The sequence below is a fragment of the Perissodus microlepis genome, chromosome 22 (assembly GCF_051167445.1).
Source record: "Perissodus microlepis isolate ML-2025 ecotype Zambia chromosome 22, ASM5116744v1, whole genome shotgun sequence".
NCBI lineage: Eukaryota > Metazoa > Chordata > Actinopteri > Cichliformes > Cichlidae > Perissodus > Perissodus microlepis.
This window is the reverse complement of record NC_140481.1, coordinates 16246210-16267397: the sequence shown is the minus strand read 5'-3', so window position 1 is coordinate 16267397 and position 21188 is coordinate 16246210. Positions and strand designations below refer to the sequence as shown.

General features: G+C 44.8%; 2 protein-coding genes across 5 annotated transcripts; one reads left to right on the top strand and one right to left on the bottom strand.

The window, feature by feature from the left end:
• The first annotated feature begins 2320 nt into the window (after positions 1–2320).
• Positions 2321–11825, top strand: arpp21 (cAMP-regulated phosphoprotein, 21). 4 transcript variants are annotated; one of them, XM_084919547.1, is made up of 20 exons: positions 2329–2595; positions 6096–6265; positions 6421–6586; positions 6679–6717; positions 6832–6897; positions 6982–7096; positions 7284–7422; positions 7600–7737; positions 7820–7919; positions 8026–8121; positions 8212–8249; positions 8356–8406; positions 8649–8839; positions 9311–9442; positions 9546–9664; positions 9805–9879; positions 9960–10121; positions 10241–10334; positions 11094–11200; positions 11335–11825. In XM_084919547.1, the coding sequence occupies exons 3-20, from the start codon at positions 6425–6427 to the stop codon at positions 11491–11493; spliced, it is 1983 nt and encodes a 660-aa protein (XP_084775673.1). In that variant the 5' UTR covers positions 2329–2595; positions 6096–6265; positions 6421–6424; the 3' UTR covers positions 11494–11825. The 4 variants fall into 4 exon arrangements, with proteins under 4 accessions (XP_084775671.1, XP_084775673.1, XP_084775674.1 ...); XM_084919546.1 differs by having other exon boundaries at positions 2332–2595; positions 8023–8121; XM_084919545.1 differs by having other exon boundaries at positions 2321–2595; positions 8026–8249.
• Positions 11826–12984: 1159 nt separating this feature from the next.
• On the bottom strand, positions 12985–20777 carry zftraf1 (zinc finger TRAF-type and ring finger containing 1). Its single transcript, XM_084919564.1, has 6 exons — positions 19632–20777; positions 18461–18555; positions 17646–17789; positions 16407–16618; positions 16087–16265; positions 12985–15059 (listed from the first exon to the last, which is right to left on the bottom strand). The coding sequence occupies exons 1-6, from the start codon at positions 19917–19919 to the stop codon at positions 14847–14849; spliced, it is 1131 nt and encodes a 376-aa protein (XP_084775690.1). The 5' UTR covers positions 19920–20777; the 3' UTR covers positions 12985–14846.
• Positions 20778–21188: the final 411 nt, after the last annotated feature.

The following is a 21188-nucleotide window of genomic DNA, read 5'->3' as shown; positions in this document are numbered from 1 at the left end:
CTATCAATAGTTCACGAATAAACCAAAATCACCCCATTTGAACGAATTCAAACATCTGACTGAATCATCCAAGTACGGACACTCACTTTTGATTAAAGTACATGCTCTTGATAATAATTCAAGTATCAGTCTGAATTCACTTTTTTTTCTCGTAACAACCCACTTTTTGACATTTTTACTTGGGTAAATGCCATGAGTAGCACTAATGGTTAGTCCCAACGGACATGGTTGGGTAAAGGATACTCCAGTCTTCGGCTCCTGAACAGAAAACAAAAAGGAGGCAGCGATTTATTTGCTATTCATCAAGGTAAACTAACCAACGTGTGATATAACAGGCTGTCTAATTATTCTCACACAATAGGCCGTGCACACGCAGCTCTTGGCTCTGTAATTAAATGCTGTTTTGAATGGTCTAACATTGTACCGTGGCAGATTTTTAATTAACTGCACAATTCATAGGCCATATACCGTACGTGTAGAATATTTAAATTGCCCTACATACTGTAAACGCTCGTTATTGCAGGAGCTAAAACATACAGTCTGAATAATATACCACAATTGTTTTAATGCTTGTAATTAATGAAATTATATTTAAATGTAACTGCTAAAAAAAAAATCTAAACAGATTGGAAGCTGAAGTGAAAGTGACATTCATACTTTCTTCTTAATAAAGAGCACAAGTAACACAGTTCAAATTTAAAAACAGATCCCCCCATTCCTCACATTAACGCCAGTCTCCAAGTGACAGATGAGACGCTACCAGATCTGCTATGCAAATCTGTTCTGTACTCATGCTTGGAGATGTTGGGTCATTTATTAAGAAATCATTTGCCAGTGTGAACTTCCTTTCAGTGCATATCCAGTACGTATTTAGAGTCTGCAGTTAAAATGTTCTCTTAAACTGGACCCATTATGCTCATTTCCAGCCCCACATTTGTATCAGTAGAGCCCAGTATGGTAGCTTTGCATTATTCATAGTAGTCCTTATTCATCTTATACTGGGCCTCAGTTAATCCTCTGTATGAACCAAGATGTCTTACCTCTATTTTCTGTCCGCCCAGGCCAACTTTCTTCCAATTGGCTCTCAGTTGCAAACAGGTCTAAATGATCATCTATGAATTTCCCCTTTCTTTAAAAAATACTTTTTTCCCACAGATTCAAGAGCAGAAAAAAACTGCCTAAAACTGAGTTTTTAGAGTTGTTGTGTATGTACATAGATGTTTAATACGAGCACCCATAACTGTAACAGCGTGCAGAGTGCAGTTATTTTATTTTAATTACAGCACTGTATGTTCTTTATATTTTGGTTTCAAAAAGCCAGACTTTCTTGTATTTTTTTAAACTGGTCTTGAGCAATAGTTCTGCAGGATTTCTTAAGGTCTCCCAGAGTTTTTCATTGGACATTTACTGATTTTTTTACGCAAACTGAGTCCAGGGCTTCTATCTGACCATTTTCAAACATTTTTTTCCTTGTTTATTAAGCTACCTAATGCTGAACCATGAATCAGAAGCGGTGTTGTGTTTACACATGACAGAAAGCTTAGCAAAGACCAACATTTAAATTGAATCTTTAGGCACTTTGTCACAAATCACAAATCAAATCCAGTGCCTGGACTGGATTGGACTGGACTGGACTGTGCCTGCAGTGTGGGATCATCTTGATAGAGAACAGAACAAAAGGCAGCAAACATCCAAAGAAGATCTTTGAATGTCCTTTAAGAAGCCTGGAGAACTATTCCTGATGACTACTTAAAGAAATTACAAGAAAGCTGCTTAGTGAGTTTAGCATGTGTTGAAAAGCAAAGATGGTCACACCAAATATTGCATTTAAAGCTTGTTAGAACTGTACAAACTCTGTTTGGTTTATATAATGTATTTACATGTATGTTTGCATATTTCAGTAAGTTCCTGCACCTGTTTCCAATTTCCCTGGCAAAATAAAAAGAAATGAGGGGTGTCTCAAAAGTTTTACACAGTAATGGCTATTATTTGGAAATGTACTATTAGCATAATATTATTAAGACTACACGAGCTTTAATGGAAGTAAGTTATCTTAACTATAAATAAATTATATGAAAAGCACAATCTCTTTTTTTCCTTGCTGTGATGGAGCAGCTTGGCCCAAAACGCTGGCTAATACTCAACCAAAGTAGGCTACATGAGGTAACAGGGTACATGAGGCATATTTTTAGCTCCGATAGAAGAGAATTCAAGTGTAGTTAGTGATTATTGCGGTAGTTGTAAAGGAGGCTGAGCCGAGTTGAAAAGAGAAACAGCCGCTCCTGCAGCGAGGGAGACGCAGGGACCGAGATGGAGATGAGTGGGCTGCTGGAGGGCCGGCTCTCGTGCATTCCTTGCGCGTGTGTGTGGGCGCGTGGCTCAGGGTTCAGAGCTGTCGGCCCTCCTCCTCTCTCTCTCTCTCTCTCCCTCCCTTCATCCCTCGCTGCTCCTCTGCTCCGACAGAGACAGGCAAAAGGCGGAGGAGGAGCAACGGAGCTCACAATCAGCAGAGGCAGGGTGTACGGCGGACCGTCGGTCTGTAAACTGCTCCGGCAGAAGCACCGCGGAGGGAGTGAAGACATCAGCCTGCTCACGGTAAGCTAACTAACGCCGTCACCGCGGCAACAATTGTACATCTCCGCGGTTAGCTCGATTAACGGTCACTCCGCCGGCAGACAGTGACGCTCCCCTCTCTCTTTTGATGCTGTTATGCCACCTCCGTTTCCTCTTTGTATCACTTACTTTTTTTTTTAAATCACACCGACTCATCGACTTGGGTTGAACATTGTTTTGTAATTTGGCTCTCCTTTTTGACAGCGGCTAACACCGGTAATCTGACAAGCTAACTGCGCCCCGGGGCGCACCTATCAGCCGCATTTCCCCCTGTAGCGACAGGGGGAAATGTTAGCGACACCGCGGATTGATAACCGCCGATAAAAGCCTCTTATTGTCAACTCAATATGCGTATTATTACTTTAGTAAAGAGGTCCGTTATGCTCTAACAAAGGAATATCCGCCACTTTATTAATATTTCTTATTCCTCGTGTGTGTTTTTAAGTGTACAAATGTTAGTTTAAGTTGCCCCTCCTCTATAACATCCACATTATTCCTCCTGCTTTACATCCGGCATCCTTCCGATTCACGCTGACAGCACGGTGAAGTCCCGGAGCAGGAGGTCCACTCCCTGCCCCTGGTGTAAAAATAGCCCCGGTGTGTCAGCTTAATGCGACACACGCTCCCACCGGCTTTCTAGCTTCCAGGACCGAGAGAGAAAGAGAGCCGCAACCCGAAAGTAGACCGCACATGCCCTATCAAACACCGGCCCGTCCCGCTATATGGGTCAACAGGATGCTTCGAAGTTGTGCATGAAGATGCCACCTGTTTCTTGCAGCCTACTTTTTTTTTTTTTAAATGTGTGTGTGTGTGTGTGTGTGTGTTTTAACCCTCTATCGCCAGCCCTTTCCTCCCTGATGAGCTGCATGTATGTGTGTTTGTATCTGCATGTATGCACAGTAGGTGTTTTCCTCGCCTTTCCTTCGACTTCAGCTGCAGACCAGTGCAGCTGTCGTACCCGCAAGACACTTAAGTGATAAGACTGCTGTGGCCGCCCAGGTGCTGTAACCTAAATCTCACATGTGTAGCCTAGTTTCCTATGCATCTCTCACTGTCTTAAAGTGGAGGGTGCAGCAGCAAGGAGATGAAGTAAAAACCTGCAAGCAAGATGGAATGAATATATACTGTATGTCTAAACCAAAAAAAAGAGGCACCTTTATATTATGCAAGAGGGGAAACAAAAACAGCCCAATTAGGAGCTTGTGGGGGCAGAGGCTGTACACATTATGGATGAACAAAGCGGCGAGTTTGCCTCGAAATTTCTCAGTTATTGTTTTAACACCAGAGAGACTTGCTCTCTCATTTTCAGTCTGTTACTGAGCCATTTCCTAATGAGCTCCCGGGCTGAGGGAGAAAACATATGAAATCTTGTTTTAGATTCAGCTGCAGCCTTTAGAGACAAAACACAAACAGCAGCAGCAGCTCCTGTGGCCAGAGGCAGCGAGGATTTTTATTTTTTATTTTAGTTTTTGTAGGTTTTCTTGAGATGGAGGGATGCGAATGAATTCCTCGGAGGTGGTAAAATGTAAAGATAAATGTCTACAAGTGTAAAGAGCACACAAGCAATGATGTGGATCTCTGTGTTAAACGATGCATGGTAATTATAGCCCTGCTATTCAAAGGCAGATTTCTTTTCTCTCTTTCTCTCTTTCTCTTCATTGGCCTTAATTACAAACATGGCTGCAGCAGGCTTGAGGACTTAATATAACCCGCTTTAGCTGACAGTGGCCATCTAAAGTAGTTTCTGGACATTTTCCCCCTGGTCCGCCTGTGTCTCAGTGTGTATAAGCCAGGCAGCTTTTGGCTGGAGAAGAAAGGTGTCCTGGTGAGTAAGTAGCTCCGAGGTTGGAGGCTTCGGGGAGAGCAGCAGATGGATGATGATGTAGCGGGTACTGGCGCTCCCTGCCTCCCGCTGCCATCCGTCACACGCTAATGATCGTGTCACACCTTCTCCCCGGGCGGCCGGCCACTTTCTGCAGTGCTCAGCGCAAAAAACCTGGTAGCTCCACTCAAATCCTCTCTTCACGGCCGTCGGCTGAAAAGCCCGGAGACAGACTGCACGGCGAGCCTCTCCCTCGTTAATTCTTCACTCTTCTCGCTCGCTCTCCATCGCCTCCCGTCACCCCTCTTCACCTTTAAAGTCTCCACAGACTGCTTCCTCATCTCTCTTCATCCCCTGCTTCCCGCACCTCCCATTCGTCTTGTTTTCCTTGTAGTGCATATCCTTCCCCAGTCCCGCTCCATCTTTCCATTTCTCCTCTCAACGGTTGAGGTGTAACGCAGCTCAACAGCAGCTTGCTCCCTCTCATTTAATACTCAGTTTGTCTTTGATTGTATGTCGTTTACTGCTCGCCGCCCCTCCCCTCTCCGAGGTGCAAGGTCAGGGTCGGCCTCAGGCAGCGCTCATGAAACTGGTCTGTTTTGGCTGAAGGACAGTTCAGCAGCAACTGGCCAACATCACGCTGGGGAGTCTCCGAAATGATGTCCGTTTGAGAGTGTGTGTGTCTCTGAAGTGCTTCTTCTTTCTTAGGATCACAACGCCAAGACAGAGTAGCGGCTTTTTTCCAGCTTTGTGTTAAGACATCAAAACTAATATCAGCAGATGGTCATATCAGTATGTTTGGAACTATAATCAATACTACACATCAGTACATTATGATTCACCTTCTTTAAGTAGTACGTAAAATGTTAGACCAACACACACATGTTTAGTCTCCTGTGTGCCATACTGGGAATAATTCCCTTTCTTTTGCTGTCATGTACAGTGTTTCATTTCACTGGAGCATAAACACCACTTTGGTTGCACATGGACTGACAGACGATTTTTCTTTTTTTTTTAACAAAAAAAGGCTGCCATCATCTCCAGTCGGGTGTTAAATAAGCATGCTGTGGGACTCTGCATCCTCTGAGCTCGTTATTCTGTCCCGGGTGTTACAGGAGTAAGTGTCCCCTTGAGCTGTGTCTTACAGCAGAATTCGGCCCTGTTGGGAAATGATGGAGGAATGCCACTGCGTCGTGCCCGTCTGTCTATCTCTTTGGTCTCAGCTATGTTCTCACCACTGGGATCAGAGACTCAGCTTGGTATTCTAGGAATATCAGAGCGGGCCGGATCGGGTGATACTCTCCACAGCTGCTGCTTCTAAGAAAAGCTCGCGGACACGCTCGAACGCAGACACGCGCACACACGTAAATACACACAGCGAATGCAGCATCCGAGCACTGGGCTGCGCGTTACCGTCACCGATACACGAACGTGTTTACTGTAAAACGCTCGTTGGTGTTAGGCAGTGATTAACTGTGACGCCAGGAGAACATTTTGGAAGCAGAGACACACAAGCTCAGCTACTTGATCTTCTTGATGTCATTTCCAGCAGCTTTATGCTCCGAGTGTGTTCGTCAAGCTGTGTAGTGCAGTTTCTGCTGTTAAATGACCACTAACAGTTTTTTTTCTCCTCCCCTCCTGTGTTATTTGAACTCTTCAGGCTATTTCCCCCTCTCCAGTAAAGTGCCGGCAGAGAGAGAGAGAGAAGAACAGTAGAGGAGGCGAGCAGAGGCGGAGACGATAATTGTGTTTCTGGCTGCCCTGTGGGAACATGGGATATATGACCTCATCATTCACCTGTGAGGCTCAACAGTAAACAACTCCACATAGGTAGGAAAAATGTGCCTCCACACACACAAACACACAAACAGAGACTCATGCAAATGCAGGCAAAATATCTTTAAATAGCAGTAAAATATACAAATGCAGACACCCACTTGGTAAACAGGCTCAGAGTGGAAGTTGTTGTTTTTTTTCTGTTTTAGAAGGATGACTGAAGCAGTTGTAGCAAGTACAGATGTCCTCCTAAAGCCCTCCGTTGTCACGTCATGTGACGTCGTCAGCTGCCCCTCCCCTACGTCACGCTTGCCCCCGTGCAATCAGAAGGAGGGCGTGGAGTGTCAGAGTGACTTTAAGACGCTCGAGCAGCAGGTAAGCAACACTAAGCGTGGATCCACTGAAAATTATGCGTTCCCTCCGATGCCCGTTCACGCTGTTATAATAAATTGTGTCCTTACTTGCAGAAACAGTGCAGCCAGGTTCAACCAAAGAAAAAAGTCAAGGTAAGCTAAAATAATTCTGCCTCACATTATTCATTCTTTCTAAAATATTGATTGCATTGGACTCTATGAATTCATAATATTGCTTGTGTGTGTGTGTCTGTGTGTGTGTTTCAGGCTAGACCAAAGTTAGTGCGTGCTGAAGCCGTCTGTGAGGACTGCCCACCTTTTGAAGAAACCCAGGTAACACACGTACACACATAAGCATCCACCTTCTCCTCATCACCATCACCACCACACTCAACTTATTCTTTCTTTCTTTTTCAGTCACCTCCAGACGCAAACATCTCATCGAGCTGCCATGACAACAGGAGAACTTCCTGTAAAGAGGAAGAGCAGGAGAAGAGCAGCACAGATCCAAAGAAACCTTCACTGTCCAAAGGTATGTGTGTGTTTTCTGAAATATCTCATAAAAGAAAGAAAAGAAGGAAGCAAATAAAATGTAATAAAATTGGACTCTGTGCCGCTATTTACATGTGGCTCTCCTGGGGTGTTTAATATTGCGGTGTAATTTCGGATTGTGTTTGTTGTCTTATAACACATCCTGCCTGTGCCCGTGTTGCTCTCAGAGTCCAGTGTGGAGTACACCGACTCCACCGGCATAGACCTGCACCAGTTTATCGTCGACACACTCAATAGCAACCCCAGGGACCGCATGATGCTGCTTAAACTGGAGCAGGACATGATTGACTTCATCACCAGCAATAGGTGTGTGTGTGTCTGTGAAAGGACACCTTCACTGAGCTTTAAAAAAACAACAACTCACGTTTTAAAGATTAAGTGAATATGTTATGATAGCGCTGCAGTGTTAAAGTCTATTCTTTTCTCTTTCACTTTCACCTTCCCACTTGCTTTCCCTCTTCCTCTCTTATTCCCCTCTCTCAGTCCCTTTAAAAAATTCCCTCACATGTCATCCTACCACCGCATGCTGGTCCATCGGGTGGCGGCCTACTTTGGCATGGAGCACAATGTAGACCAGACAGGCAAATCTGTCATCATCAACCGGACCAGCAGCACACGCATGTAAGCAAGCACAATGTGCATTTCTCCTGTAGTGCGCTACTTTTCAGTGCAAACTTAACAGTCCTAACTTCTTTTGTCAAAGACCTGAGGAGCGTTTTGTGGACAAGGTGCATAAGGACAAGACAGAGGAGATCCAGCAGTGGAAAATAATCCTAAAGAGAGACAACAGCTCAGATGACCAGGTCTGTCTGACCTCCTATATTGCAGCTCATTTGGGAAATTTCCATCCTAAGTGACTTTGATCCCATTGATGATTTCACCTGGCCTCTCTTTGCTTCCTCACAGCAGAGACGTCTCCACCCTTTCCAAGAGAGGCAAAGCAAGTCGGTGGAGGAGAGAGAGGAGGAGTACCAAAGAGCACGGGAGCGCATTTTCAACAAAGAGGTGAGAGAAAGAGAGCAAGGAGGACAAAACCGACACAGCGGCACGGGCACAGAAAGGATTTTCAATAATTTCTCTGCCATACTTTTACAGCCGTTCTGCACCCCAGAGAGCGCCCATGCAGAAACCAGGTAACCTTGCCTGCAGTGCAATTTTTCCATTTCAGCCTTTCAGCTTTTATATTTAGATGAGAACATTTATATATGTCTGTGTGTATGTGTGTGTGGATGTGCGCAGGCATGTGGACGAGTACTATCCAGATGCTGAAGCCCGGAGGAAACTCTTCAGGTATAGCTTCGTCGGCACAGATGCAGTCATTTATCATCTTAATTTGGTCAGCCTGGCTGGCACACAGCTTTTCAGCAGAAACAGGAATAAGACCCAGATTTTATTTTCATGAGTTTGTGGGAATCAGGGTTTAGGAATCTTGGCACAAACAAAAGGTTTTAGAGATAATTTCAGTGGCTTTTTAATGGTGCACCTCTCATGGGGTAATAAGACGGTAGGATAATTCTGGATGTGCCTCACAGGGGGAGCCGTGACAGCTCAGGCTCCAGCTGGACAGGCAGCAGCAGGCAGAGCAGCACAGAGACTGACTGTCGCTATAGCAACGACCCCCGACCTTGGAGCAGCACAGAGTCAGATTCCTCCTACCAATGGACAAGTGCCGCCCAGAAGACCCGCCAACCTGCTAACAACGTCTGGGACGCACGAGGTGCAGGTACGTCTTTTTTTTTTTTTGTACTTCGTCTCAGCGTAACATTTAATGACTTTGTGACACTTCCTGTGTCACATGTTCAAGGTGTAAATTCACTCATCAAAGGGTGAGACGTATCGGTTCATCCGCACCTGAGCGCTCGCGTTTGCATGCGCAGACATCGGCGCCATCGCTGCACTTGGGAAAAATCACTGTTTATAAATTAGTGGTTGCATCTAATTAGTGAAAAGCGGTGGAAGTTGTGGTGTGAACATTTTTAACTCGGTCCATGAGCGCTCGCACACCATAGCTGTAAATTTTCACACAACACCTCCAGCCTTCTTCACATCTTCAGGAAGAACAAAACGTCACTGAGACTGCGCCGAGGGGCCGCGCGCTATGTCTGTAGCACAGACAGGTGGGGTGTGGAAATGTGGTATCTGTTAAGTGGTGTTATAATAAAACTCCCTCCTCTCTTCTTTCGAACGCTCCCAGGCTCCATCTCTCTGTACAGACTGCCATCCACTTGTCCTCACTCTTCTCCTCCCATCATGGAGGAGCAGGCACCCAGCTACATTATTGAGAATGGGATCCCGCCGGGAAGCATTTTAGTGAACCCACATACTGGTAATTGACACAAACGCAGGCTCACACACACACACGCACACACACACAGATATTATTTTAAAGAAGACAAGCACATTTTCATACCCAACCTTTGACCTCTCAGGGCAGCCTTTCCTCAACCCTGATGGAACCCCGGTTGTTTACAACCCTCCAGAGAATCAACAGCCAATCAGGAGCCAGACTCAGCTGCAGGGCTCCCCCCCTCAGCAGCCGCAGCAGCAGGTAGCACACATACACACACACAAACATGCACACACGCACAGCAAGATGTGCTTTACATGCAAGATACGGTCTAGCTGACACTCAAGCACATGCCACTGTTTGTGCCTTTATCTCTGTCTCCATATGTGTGTCTCTCTCAGGTGCTTCAGTACTCGTCTGTCTCTTACACAGCTCCACAGATGTTACCTGTCACCCCCCCACAGCCATACTCTACAGTATGTATCGCAGCGCGGCACCTCCACTGCTGTGCGTTTGAAGTATTGTGCGCATTGACCTCCTTTCTTTTGACCTACAGATTGAAGAGCTCTCCTCACAGTTTGCTCATGTGAGCTGTCAGTCAGCGGGTGAAGCCCCGCCCCTCTACCCTTCCAGTCAGGGTTACATCTATGCAGCGCCTCCCCTTCATCCTCCTCCCCCTCCTCCCAACCCTGCCAACTACTGCCAGCCCTCACCTCAGGTAAGGATACACCAGCGCTTTATATCTCAGGTCTCTTCTTAGTTAAATACGGACATTTTAAAGGAATAATTACAGACAATCATACACTGAATAAAGCTACTCTTATAAATGTCCTATAGGTGCCTGTGTATTATTACCCTACCTCAGCTCAGCATGGATGCAGGCCTGCCTCACCCACTCAGCAAGTCCACAGCCAAGCTGTTCAGCCAACAGGTACATTCTTCCTGTGTGCGTGCGCGTGTGCGTGTGTATGAGTGAGAGTGAGAGAGAGAGAGAGAGAGAGAGAAAACAAGCTGTGGCAGTAGAGGAGGGGGCCGTTACACTGTCAGAGATGTAGTCTGAGGGTCTCACAGTGAACCGGTCTCTTTTCCTGCTGCTTCTATTCATCACAGTGACAAAGAGCGAGAAGACACAATTCAGTCCCGTCATCTGCGGCAATTTACGAAATAAATTATTGTATAAAGTTGGCAAGAAATTTAAATGACTCCATCAGCCGGACTGAGTGAAGGATGGAGAACATGCAAGTGTAATTTCCTAAGCAGCACCAAGTGGAATAAACTGCATCCCACCAAATTTACCACAGATAAAACTGTGGAACAAATTAGATATTATTTTTAATTTGCTCTTCTCAAAAAGAGAAAACAGAATAATGAATGAGTGTCAAATAGAGGCTATAGCTCCACTCACTATAATAAAACTCTTGTTTTCCATGAAAGTCATATTCAATCAGCTTAATTTCTTTATAATGACCACATTCTGAGAACCACTGATCTACACATTCAAGACTAATTATGTTCTATGTGTATTTTTATGGTTTCTTAAAGCAGTATCGAAGCCTCAAACCAGATCTTGCATCTCCGCTGACGTGTTCTTAAATATTTATAATGGTCTTATATGGTTAATTTCTTTCATTAATCCCAGTATCATATAATTAATAATGTTCTTTTTTTATATATGTGTGTGTGTCTCTAGGAGGTTATGCCCCTGCTGTGAGGGTGCAGCAGTCTTCCCACACCCAGCCCCAGGCTGTTCTGGGCACCTACTCACCGGTTGCCTCCCATCAGTGTAGCATGGTTCAGGTAAACACCAGAAAGGTCTCATTGGGCATCAGTCTGAAGCTGCTTGAGCCCAGAGAAGAAACCCTCTCACTAAATGCTTCTTGTAGCTGTTCCCAGCACCAACTTTGCTTCTTTCTCTCCCCGTCTCTCTGCAGGGAGGCGTTCCGGTGTCGTTTCCCCAAAGTAAAGCTGTGACCGGGGTAGGTGGAGAGACTGGTTACTGCTGCGTGGTGCCCCAGCCCTCCCACCTCAGCGGCTGCCAACCTTCTACCTGCGCTAACCTCAGCACGCCTGCCTGGAGTGCACAGTACTGATCGAGCACTGATACATTAGTCAATGCGTGAACTCGCTCGCACGCACACATGGTTAACACATAAACACCTTTTTTCACACAACCTCCTGCCCCCCTTTCCTGCTAATGCCCCCTGGATATGCTGTATGCACACATGCACTCACAGAGATAAATGTTCCACTGTACCAAAGCTTAAAAGTATATATAAGAACTGCTGTATTGAATGCATAATTTATATACACAAATGGAGTTTTATATTGATATTAAATTATATATATTGTGTTTTAAGCAAATGCACTGTGTGAAGAGAATAAAGTGCTGTGGCTGGACTGATGAGGTCACATTTCTATATCATCCTGACTCTCTGTTTCCTCTGAACTCGATGATGATGATGATGATGATGATGATCATGCTAATGGCATTAGATGGAGCTGAGATGAGACAAGACACCAGGAAATAAAGCTCAGTGTAGGAGGACAGCCAAACGTACCACACACCCAGACATAAACAGTCTTGATCAGTGCGCTGTGGAAAAGTCCAGAGTTTAGAAATAAGAGACTGATGGCAAGCAAGTAAAGGATTTACATAAAGCATATTGATTGGTATGATCAATCAGGATATTGGCTTTTAGATCAAAAGAGCATTGGTGTTACTAGTAGACTAAAATGATCATGCAGTAACAGAAGAGCAGCTTACAGGGCGCAAATTATACCATTTTTCACACACTATTAAGCAAATGAAGGATCCCCAGTGTAAGACTTAGGCGCCCCCTCCTGTTTAAATACCCTCATTACACATCTTCAACAGTAAATTCTGTCTATTCAGGCCTTACAACAGCTGACTCTTACTCTTAGAAACCTGTGCAATAAAAAAGAGAATAGTGTTTGTTTTTACCTTAATCACAGAAGACAAATGTTATCATTTCAGAATGTGGGAAAACAGCAAAATTATCAAAAACAAATACAGATTGTTAATTAAATAATAAAATGGACAACTACTTATTTCAGCTTTGTAAATAATCGCAGCAAGAGCCGCTCCACTCTATTCAAGTGTCCCAGTAAATCAGTGGCACAGCAGCAGTGCCCTGAATGTGAAGCAGCTAAATGGGATTCAGCTGTCGTTTATTATTTTTACACCCGTGCTTTTCCTGCAGCATCAAGTCAAATAAACAAATCAGAACCCAACTAATTACAGCCCAGAAATCAAACTAGTTTTCACAGACACACAGCACTCCTCTCTTTTTAAGTCTTCAGACAGCTGACATCTCGCTGTGATGTAGCCACTTGCATGCAGGCAATAACTGCCAATGTGTTATTTGTACTCAAAGTTATTCATATCCCCCCCCCCCCCCCCCCCCCTTTCAAATTCAATGAAACATATCCATCATCCACACCGGGCCTTAAAATTAAATTTAGCTTTCATCTCTGCGGTGCTGAATGCATAATTTATACGGGCTGATGCCTTCGCCGAGCCGGGCCTATTTTTTTGCCCCCAACATTCAGACACGCAGAAGCAGGTTCCATGATCTTTAATAAAAGGCACATGTACAGCCATAGTGAGATGAGTGAGTCCACTGGCATAGAGACAAAGCATTAAAACACAGAAATACAGGAAGTAGAGGTCAGGAGGAGAGAGATCTATCTGCTTTACAGTAGAATCTACTTAAGTAACGTTGCTTCGTTTTCCTTCAAGTAAGTCTAACACTAATATGTCACCATTGTTAGGTAAAACACCACCTCTCTCCACACACACACACACAAACACGCACACACACGCACACCATCCATCACCACCTGAAGTCTGACCTTCAGAAAAAGCCTCTTGAGACGGCTGCTGATCTCTGAGCAGATGAATGAAGAAGTCCTGATCGCCCTGAGACTCTCTGAGGCTAACCCTGCTGCACAGATTTGGGGTGCGAGGGGGGGGATCGAGTGTAGAGACAACAGGAACTCACTCATGCTCCTGCTGAATCCCAGCACACACTTATACACTGTCCCTAGAAGTTCCTATGTGTCAGTCAGTTTGTGGTAATTTAATTAAACCCAGTGTGATCTAGTTAAAACGCAAAGGTTCACCTGATTTATAACACAAACACACAAAAATAACAAAAACAACGAGTTAACTTAACACAAAAAAAATCTCCAGAAATGCACAATGAGAACTACACTGATCCTGTGATAATCCATCTGCTAGATGACATTTCATTTTAGAGATGCAAATAACAAATAAAGACGATAATTGACCAAAAATTAACTGACACACTGTGAACCCCTAGGGGACTTTCTTTTTTTGGGGGGGGGCTTTGAAGGTCTTGTGGTAGTCCTGCCTTGCTAGTAATGTCCTCTAACCTTATACTGCTCACCTGGAGACACGTTTGCAAAGAATCTCACAGTTTGGATCTGTCTACACTCACTCACTCATGTATGCACTACACAGGTGGCCGTTCACACGCTAAAACCCAACTAAAGAAAGAAAAAGTTCAGGGGTACTTAAATACTCGGGGTTAAGAGAAAATTAAAATGGTATTAGTGTTGAAGGTTAAATATAACCCCCAGCTGCAGGAATAAGTCGAAGAACTAAAACACATGCACGCAGCCAGGCCGTCTCTCCTCTTGATGAAATGCAGACCGGGGGGGTGGTGGAGGTGGGATGATGAGCTTCACGGGGAAACTCAGGCGTACAGTGTGTAGAGGGAGGAGAAAAGACGACACAGATTAACACACACACTCCTTCACGTGCTCCAGCTCAGCAGAGTCGGTCGCTCTGTTTTCACATTATCACGCGTCTTTGGGACACCTGAACAGGTGAGCAGAGTTGCGGCTGCGCTCCGGGGTCCCCGCCACACAACTCTGTTTCCCTCTCACCCACGCACACACACACACATGCGCACACAACTGCCACACCTGTTTCGGTTGGTGTGTGTGCTACCTTTGGCTGTGGGTGTCAGGAACTGAAAGGTCATTCACGAACCACAGGTACACACCAACCATTTGGGAACTTCCCCCCCGCCCCCTCCCGCTCCTCCACTGCTGCCGACATTCCCACCCGTGCCTTCGCAGGCTCCACCCCCGCCATCACAATCTCATATCAATGCCCACCCATCTCTATAGCAACTCACAGCTTTCTCGGGCAAGGGGTCTCACTATCTTTTAAAAGCAAAAGGAGGTATGTGTAATTAGTGGTGTGTGTGTGTGTGTGTGTGTGTGTGTGTAGAAGCGTGTACCCTGTGTGAAGGTGTGTGTTCATGTATTTGTTTTTGTGTTAAGAGGTATCAATGGTTCTGCGGTGTCTCTCTTTAATCATCACATCCTCTCTCTGACCCCTCACCCCCACCCCACCCCTGCTCCATCTTCCTCCTCCTTCTCTCTCTCCTCTTTATTTTTGGACTTGGAAGATGAACAGGCGCAGGTTGATGTTTTTGGCGGCCAGCAGTTTGTTGCACTCCACCGAGTCGGAGATGGGCAGCGGGACGTAGTCGGTCTCGTTGGTGTCGTTGCTGAAGGAGTGGTGGTGGATAACCGGCTTGATCCACACATCGTCGTAGGGGCCCTTCAATAGCAGGAAGGAGCACTCCAGGACCGAGTTTACCTGTGGAGACACATCCAGGTTGAAGCAGGGGGCCGGCTCCAGCTCGTGAGCTCAAATTTTACAGTGAAAACTCATCTGAAAATCTCTGAACTTTGATCAGTCAGTTGGCGAGAATAAGCAACTTCAAAGTATCGCTGACCTATACATTTATCATCAGAAATGGCCATGGGCTCTTCTATTACCTCAAATTATTCTTCTCCATAACTGAATTCCTCGCCCTCATAATGCAATAACTGGTGGTAATTTTAGATATTGCTGCTTTTTTCACAAAAAAGAGAAAATATAAAAAAATGACACATAAAAACACTCTTGGTCTGTTCAGGCATGTCTCACTGTAACTGTAAAGGCAGCCATAATGCTGTGAAAATGTGCACATGTGTGGGGAGAAAAAAAGCCATTTTTTAAGCCTTATTTTATGAGACTGTATACATGCAATCCCAGTGACCGCTGACACTGAAGTTACCGCAGCTTCTCTGTGCATTCAGACAGGGGTCTTGGGGTTGTAAATCTGCCTTATTTCTAACCTTTTGGTTAGTCTCTTCTTTTAGTCTTTTAAAACTAAATAAATGTAGACTTCCCTTAAAGTTTTAAATAACGAGATCATTTTGTGTACAACCAATCCGCCTAAACCCGTAACGCTCTTTTCTTGGCTCTCATCTTTCAGAAAACATTTGAATTTTCTATATAGCCCAAAATGGTTGACGAGTTCCAGTAATGTGAAGCGCACATGGTAACATCTGTGTTCAAACAGAAGTACCTTGAGAATAATTTAATCTACCATGATAAACCAAATATCCCCTTAAGCTCTTCTTCTCTTCTTTCCAAAACTGTTTGAAATTTGTCTCTTGCACAAATGGTAAAAGAGTCACGTTAGATTCATGGTAACAGAGTTGATTATCTGTCTGTAAAGTCAGTTCCAGGACCTTAAGTGTCTCCAAACCTCTCCATTCAAACCACATCAGGTGAAGAGTGAAATCCAGCAAGCGTGAAGAAACCTAAAAATAAAGTAAGTGGGTAGTGAGTGTACCTTGCTCTTGAGGATGAGCTGGAAGGAGAGGGTGCGCTTGCAGGAGAGGTTGGGGTTGCGCTCGGAGTCGTTCACGCGGGCCTTCAGCACCCACGTCTGGTTGAGGACAGTGAAGCGCGGCGTTTCATAGTACAGACGAGTGATGAAGTCATCAGTGCGGTACGGCCTGAACTGCACCTCTGGGTGGATACACAAATGCAGCATGAATTAGAAAGGAGGAGTGATGAGGACAAAAACTGAATTACAGGCACAGATATCACCAAACAATTTTATCCTCTTTTTTATTTTTATTTATTTATTTATTTGGGGGGGGGGTTTACCTGTAAACCCAATCTTCTCATAACACAGCAGGCTGAAGATGCTGTTGTACAGCTGCATGTCTCTGCGGTGGCTCTGGTCCATCTCTCCCAGTATTCCCATGAGTTCTGTTCCAGTCTTCGTGGGGTGCGAGCACTCACTCTCGTGTGCTGGTAGCTCATGAAAAGGACCCTGCCACGGGCAGCCGATCCTCTTGTACTTACACTGTGTCACCCTGGCAAGATAATGGTGGGGAAAGAGCTCAGCGCAAAGGAAGCAAAGGCGTGGGTGTACATAAACGACATCCTTTCCACAGGTCCTTTGTGATAAATGCGTGACACGTGTAGTGATTGGACGTTACAGTCACCAAAGGTATTAATTAATGTGCGCTGGGAACTAAAGAAAATTAATGCTGCACTAAAGATGAGACCCAACCACAAGGAATAAATGCATGTATTCATATTAGCTACATCCTTTATAGCGGTGCTTTTCAGCGAGAACATGTTGATGTGCGCTATTAGTAATGTGAAAGGTACTAGTTAGTCTCTGCAGCGAGGCACGGCTAATTGAAGCCATGCTTACATAAGTCAACCTTCTGACTGGAAAGTTTTGGCCTACACGGACATTTAAAAAGGATTCCCAACAAAAACACCTGTAATCATGCACTGTAATTATGCCGTATTAAACCTCATATCTTAATGAGCAAACGGCCCCGAGGGTACGAGCCAACGTCAGCGCCTCCTCGCGGGAGACCGCCGTCATTTTCTGTGTGACCCGACCAGGGGAAAGAAAAAAAAACAACAAAAAATAACACCTGGCGAAACGGCAGTCGTCATAGCAACACTCGCACAGATACCAGTATTCTAAGCAGGGTCACCTATCGCTATAGCAACAACCCCATAGGACTTCATGAGGAGCCATGAGTATCACATACAAGATAATGTGCAGTCTGTAATCATGTTAGTGGTTTTTCTCCTCTGGAGTAGCTGCTTCACCACATTAACCCCGTGTGATCCTGCAGCGCGTAAACACACACACACACACACACACACTATCATGCTACTGTCACATGTCCGTATGTTTACTCTCCTGAGCCCACTTCATTTGATGCTTTTGGGGCCTTTTGTAAGAAAAGTGGCTGGAACTCATTTCTCACTTTCTCTGGCTACAAGTGCTGCAAAACTTGGAAAAACTGTCATTCTGTGTGTGTGTGTGTGTGTGTGTGTGTGTGTGTGTGTGTGTGTGTGTGCGTGTGCGTGTACCTGTCTTGGCACTCCTCTTTCTGGTGTCTCTCTAAGCTGGAGCGGGGGAACTGTTTTAGGCAGAAGGTACATTCTGTCGGCAGCTCACTGACAGCCTTCTCCACCGCGAGGTTCCTGCAGCACAGGTTCTTGCTGATCTCACACCTACACAAACAGGGAGAAAAAGCATAAATCACACCTCAGGGCAGGGGTATATTTAAGATTTGAGGTATGTAGAATATACTGACGCAAAGTAAAGCCAAGAGCCACTGAGTACTATGTCTTTTGTTGCCAAGCGTACTATAAGGCTGAGTAAAACTAATTAAGGTGTTTTTGTGTTTGTGCAAAAATTCAGACAAACATGCTTCAATAAACCTAATTAAAAATTCAACCGTGAGAATGTTTCTCTTATAAGAGGCCCAGTACTAACAAGAAAAAGATGAAATATAAAATATTAAGCAGCAAATGTCGCTGGTTATAGTTTTGTTTAGCATGCTTTCTAAACATTTGGATCTACTCCAGCAGCTTCTTCTCACTATAATGATTGTAGCTCCATAATAGCTGGGTACACAGGAGGCACTAAACTTTGTATGAACATTGTCACACATACAGCGATTATTAACATCTATATGTTTTCTTTTTTTAAATATTATAAATCCAAATTCTTTTGATCCTCATATATATTATATGTTTGTTTGATCATCTCCCTGCGAATGCGACGTTACATACCCCCTTGCGTTTCTTTCACGTGTCACGTTTAATTTATATCACCCTAAAGCTTAACTTACCGGTCCCCAAAATCGGGATCCACACTGGCATTTTATTTGCTGGTTTACCTGCAGTTGGGACATGTGGCCTGTTCCTCCTTCAGACGGGAATCAGCCAGAAGGTGGATAAAACAGCCAGCGCACATCAGGTGTCCATTGGTACACTAGTAGGACAAAAACAAGATGCTGACGGGTCAATCAGAAGGTCTGAGGAAAGCGATAAATTATCTAGTGATGTTGTTAAACAGGAAGAAACCTAGAGAATAAATATTGACTTAAATGTGTCAAATATTAATGAAATAACAGATCATATGTTACATGGGTTTATTTAAATAATAAAATGGAACAACTTATAAATATGAAAGAGTGGCCAGTTTAATTTATATTCATATTACAACAAATAATTTAGTGTAAAACCATTCAACACGTTTGCTTAAATGTTTGGTTATTTATAATTTTGGTTAAGTTGTAATACTGAATTGGCTATATCTGCTGAACAGGCTGTCTGCCTCGTTCTGTGAAATATCTGACAGATTATAACTCAAAGAAGAAACTATACTGAAAACCTTTTTTTTTTTTTTTTTTTTACATAAATGATGTCATTTTCTGTGTGAAACTGGGCTTAACAAACCTAACACAATATATCTGGATGCATGTGCAGAATATTATGTATTGAAAGAACATAGCGTTGTGTTTATATTACCAATAAATGTTAAAGATTAACACTGTGTAGTCAGGCATGTAAATGCAGATGACTACCTGGACAATGATTGACTTAGCAAATGTGCTCCTTTGACATTGACAAGAGCAGTTTGGGGTCATTATGTAGAAAGCTGGGGTAAAGATCAAGGAAAGGACAAAAGATTATTCCGATTTAGGTTTTGGGAGTCTTATGAGGGGTTGGGGATGTAGTTTTTCTGTTTCTCTCTTTCTCTCTCTGAGGATAATTCACAGTATTATGTTATAAACTTGAGCCAGTACAGCTGACCACCTGGCCTGGTTGTGTCTGGTCTCTTGGCCTCATGGCTCAATCTGCTGTTGACACTTGGGGCCTTTGTCGGATCCAGTATCACTAAAAATAAATGGAGCTGGCCAACACATTCAACAGGTTGACAGTGGGGATTGAGGGTTGGGGACACATGGGCAACTTCTATTATGAGGTTGAGCTGGTGTGCTGATGTTTGTTTGGGGTTGTGGGGTGGGTGGAGGGGGCCAGATTTGTGATTGACAACATGTTTACCTGGTATACAGACGCCTTGGGCAAGTCTAGGCACACGGTGCAGCACAGCACTGAGTACAGTCTCTCCTCCAGCTTCCCTGCCTCTCCCTCGGGTAATTTCACCCTCTTCTTGGGTGGCTCGTCTGGGTCTGGCTCGGGCCCTTCTCGACGTATCGCGACCTCCTCTTGCATGGCTGCGACCCCAGCGACAGCCTCCACAGCTACCCCCACGGCCCCGACCCCTAGGCCGGCCGAGGAGGAGCCAGGGGCGGCCGCAACGCCTACGTCTCGCTCTTCCAGTGAAGACATGACGGTGGCTTTCTTGAAAAGCCTGTTATGTACCTGCCGCGACCAGGCTGAGCCCGAAATACCTGCAGGTTAGCTTGGGGTTAGCTTACCACCTGTCAAGCTAACGGTCAGCTGACAGCAAGCTAACGTGAGCTATGCTAGCGCGTCGGCAGTCAGGAAGGAATGCGGGCTAACTTATTGTTAACGCGACCCTACATTCACAAACTTGTATCTTAACACGCCAATTAATGAATAATAACGAGAGCATGTGCACAATGTAATCACGACTATCTGATAAATTAAATGTCGACTTTTTTTGGGGGAGGGGGGGTGACTTACAGTGAGGCTAGCAGACTATGCGGCTAGCTACGTTGACAAAAACACAGCAGTCCTCTCCCTCTGCCCAGGCAGAACAAAAACAACCCGGGCTCTCTCAGCTGTTGGTGCCCTCTCTCGACGCCGTTACTCGCAATGACAGCGGCTTACAACACCAGCGGGCCCGGCTCGGCTGCTCCCTGCGTCCCTGCTCCGGTACCGGCTGACTGTCCGCGGGACTCACGGGACGTGTCGGTGATTAAAGCTGCTGCTGGAGACAGTTCCGTTGGGACTTGTCTCTCTAGCTACACAGCCATCTTTGTTTTTTTGGGGGGTTTTTTCTCCTGTTCGTCTCCCCCCGACTTCACCCCACACAGCCTTTTACGACTCCGGGTCAATTTCGTTAATACTCAGACAGGTTCTCGATTGAGATTACTAGTAGAGACGCAGATATGAAAGTAAATATTTGCCTGTCTCTGCCAGGGCCTCTTATGCGCCAGTAACTACTATAGCACAGCCGTGAATGGGCTGACAGCGGAATGTTTTGTTGTGGCAGATGACTTCGGGTATTTAAAGAGTTTTTAAAGGCGCATGCGTAGTGTGCACCTGTGGGTCAGCGTATGGCAGGGCTTGAAAGGTGACTAAAACCTGATATGCGACGAAATTAGGGTACTACACCAAAGCACACATGCTCTATATAATTTAAACTGTATATATTATAATACCGTGATAACATATTTACTAATAAGACCGCTGTGTAACAAACAAATAAATATAACTTTTATCAAAACTTTTTGACTAAAATCACCTCGTTTCCGGTACTCTGGTACGCCGACTCGATGTTTATATCCCTGCTGCAATCTATCAAACCGGGTTCATCTGATGTTGCTTATTAAGGATACATAAATTATTCAGCCCTAAACATGTAGTGCTCGAATAACTACCACTACGAGGCCATAAGCATTTATAAGTGTT

Excerpts from the sequence above, each read along its gene's own strand:
- zftraf1 (XM_084919564.1), bottom strand. The coding sequence starts at position 19,919 with ATGTCTTCACTGGAAGAGCGAGACGTAGGCGTTGCGGCCGCCCCTGGC. Across the intron at positions 18,556-19,631 it reads CCAAGGCGTCTGTATACCAG|TGTACCAATGGACACCTGAT; the intron begins GTAAACATGTTG and ends TTGTCCTACTAG. Across the intron at positions 16,266-16,406 it reads TGAGAAGATTGGGTTTACAG|AGGTGCAGTTCAGGCCGTAC; the intron begins GTAAACCCCCCC and ends GTATCCACCCAG.
- arpp21 (XM_084919545.1), top strand. The coding sequence starts at position 6,425 with ATGACTGAAGCAGTTGTAGCAAGTACAGATGTCCTCCTAAAGCCCTCC. Across the intron at positions 7,920-8,025 it reads ACAACAGCTCAGATGACCAG|AGACGTCTCCACCCTTTCCA; the intron begins GTCTGTCTGACC and ends TCCTCACAGCAG. Across the intron at positions 9,880-9,959 it reads CCCCACAGCCATACTCTACA|ATTGAAGAGCTCTCCTCACA; the intron begins GTATGTATCGCA and ends TTTGACCTACAG.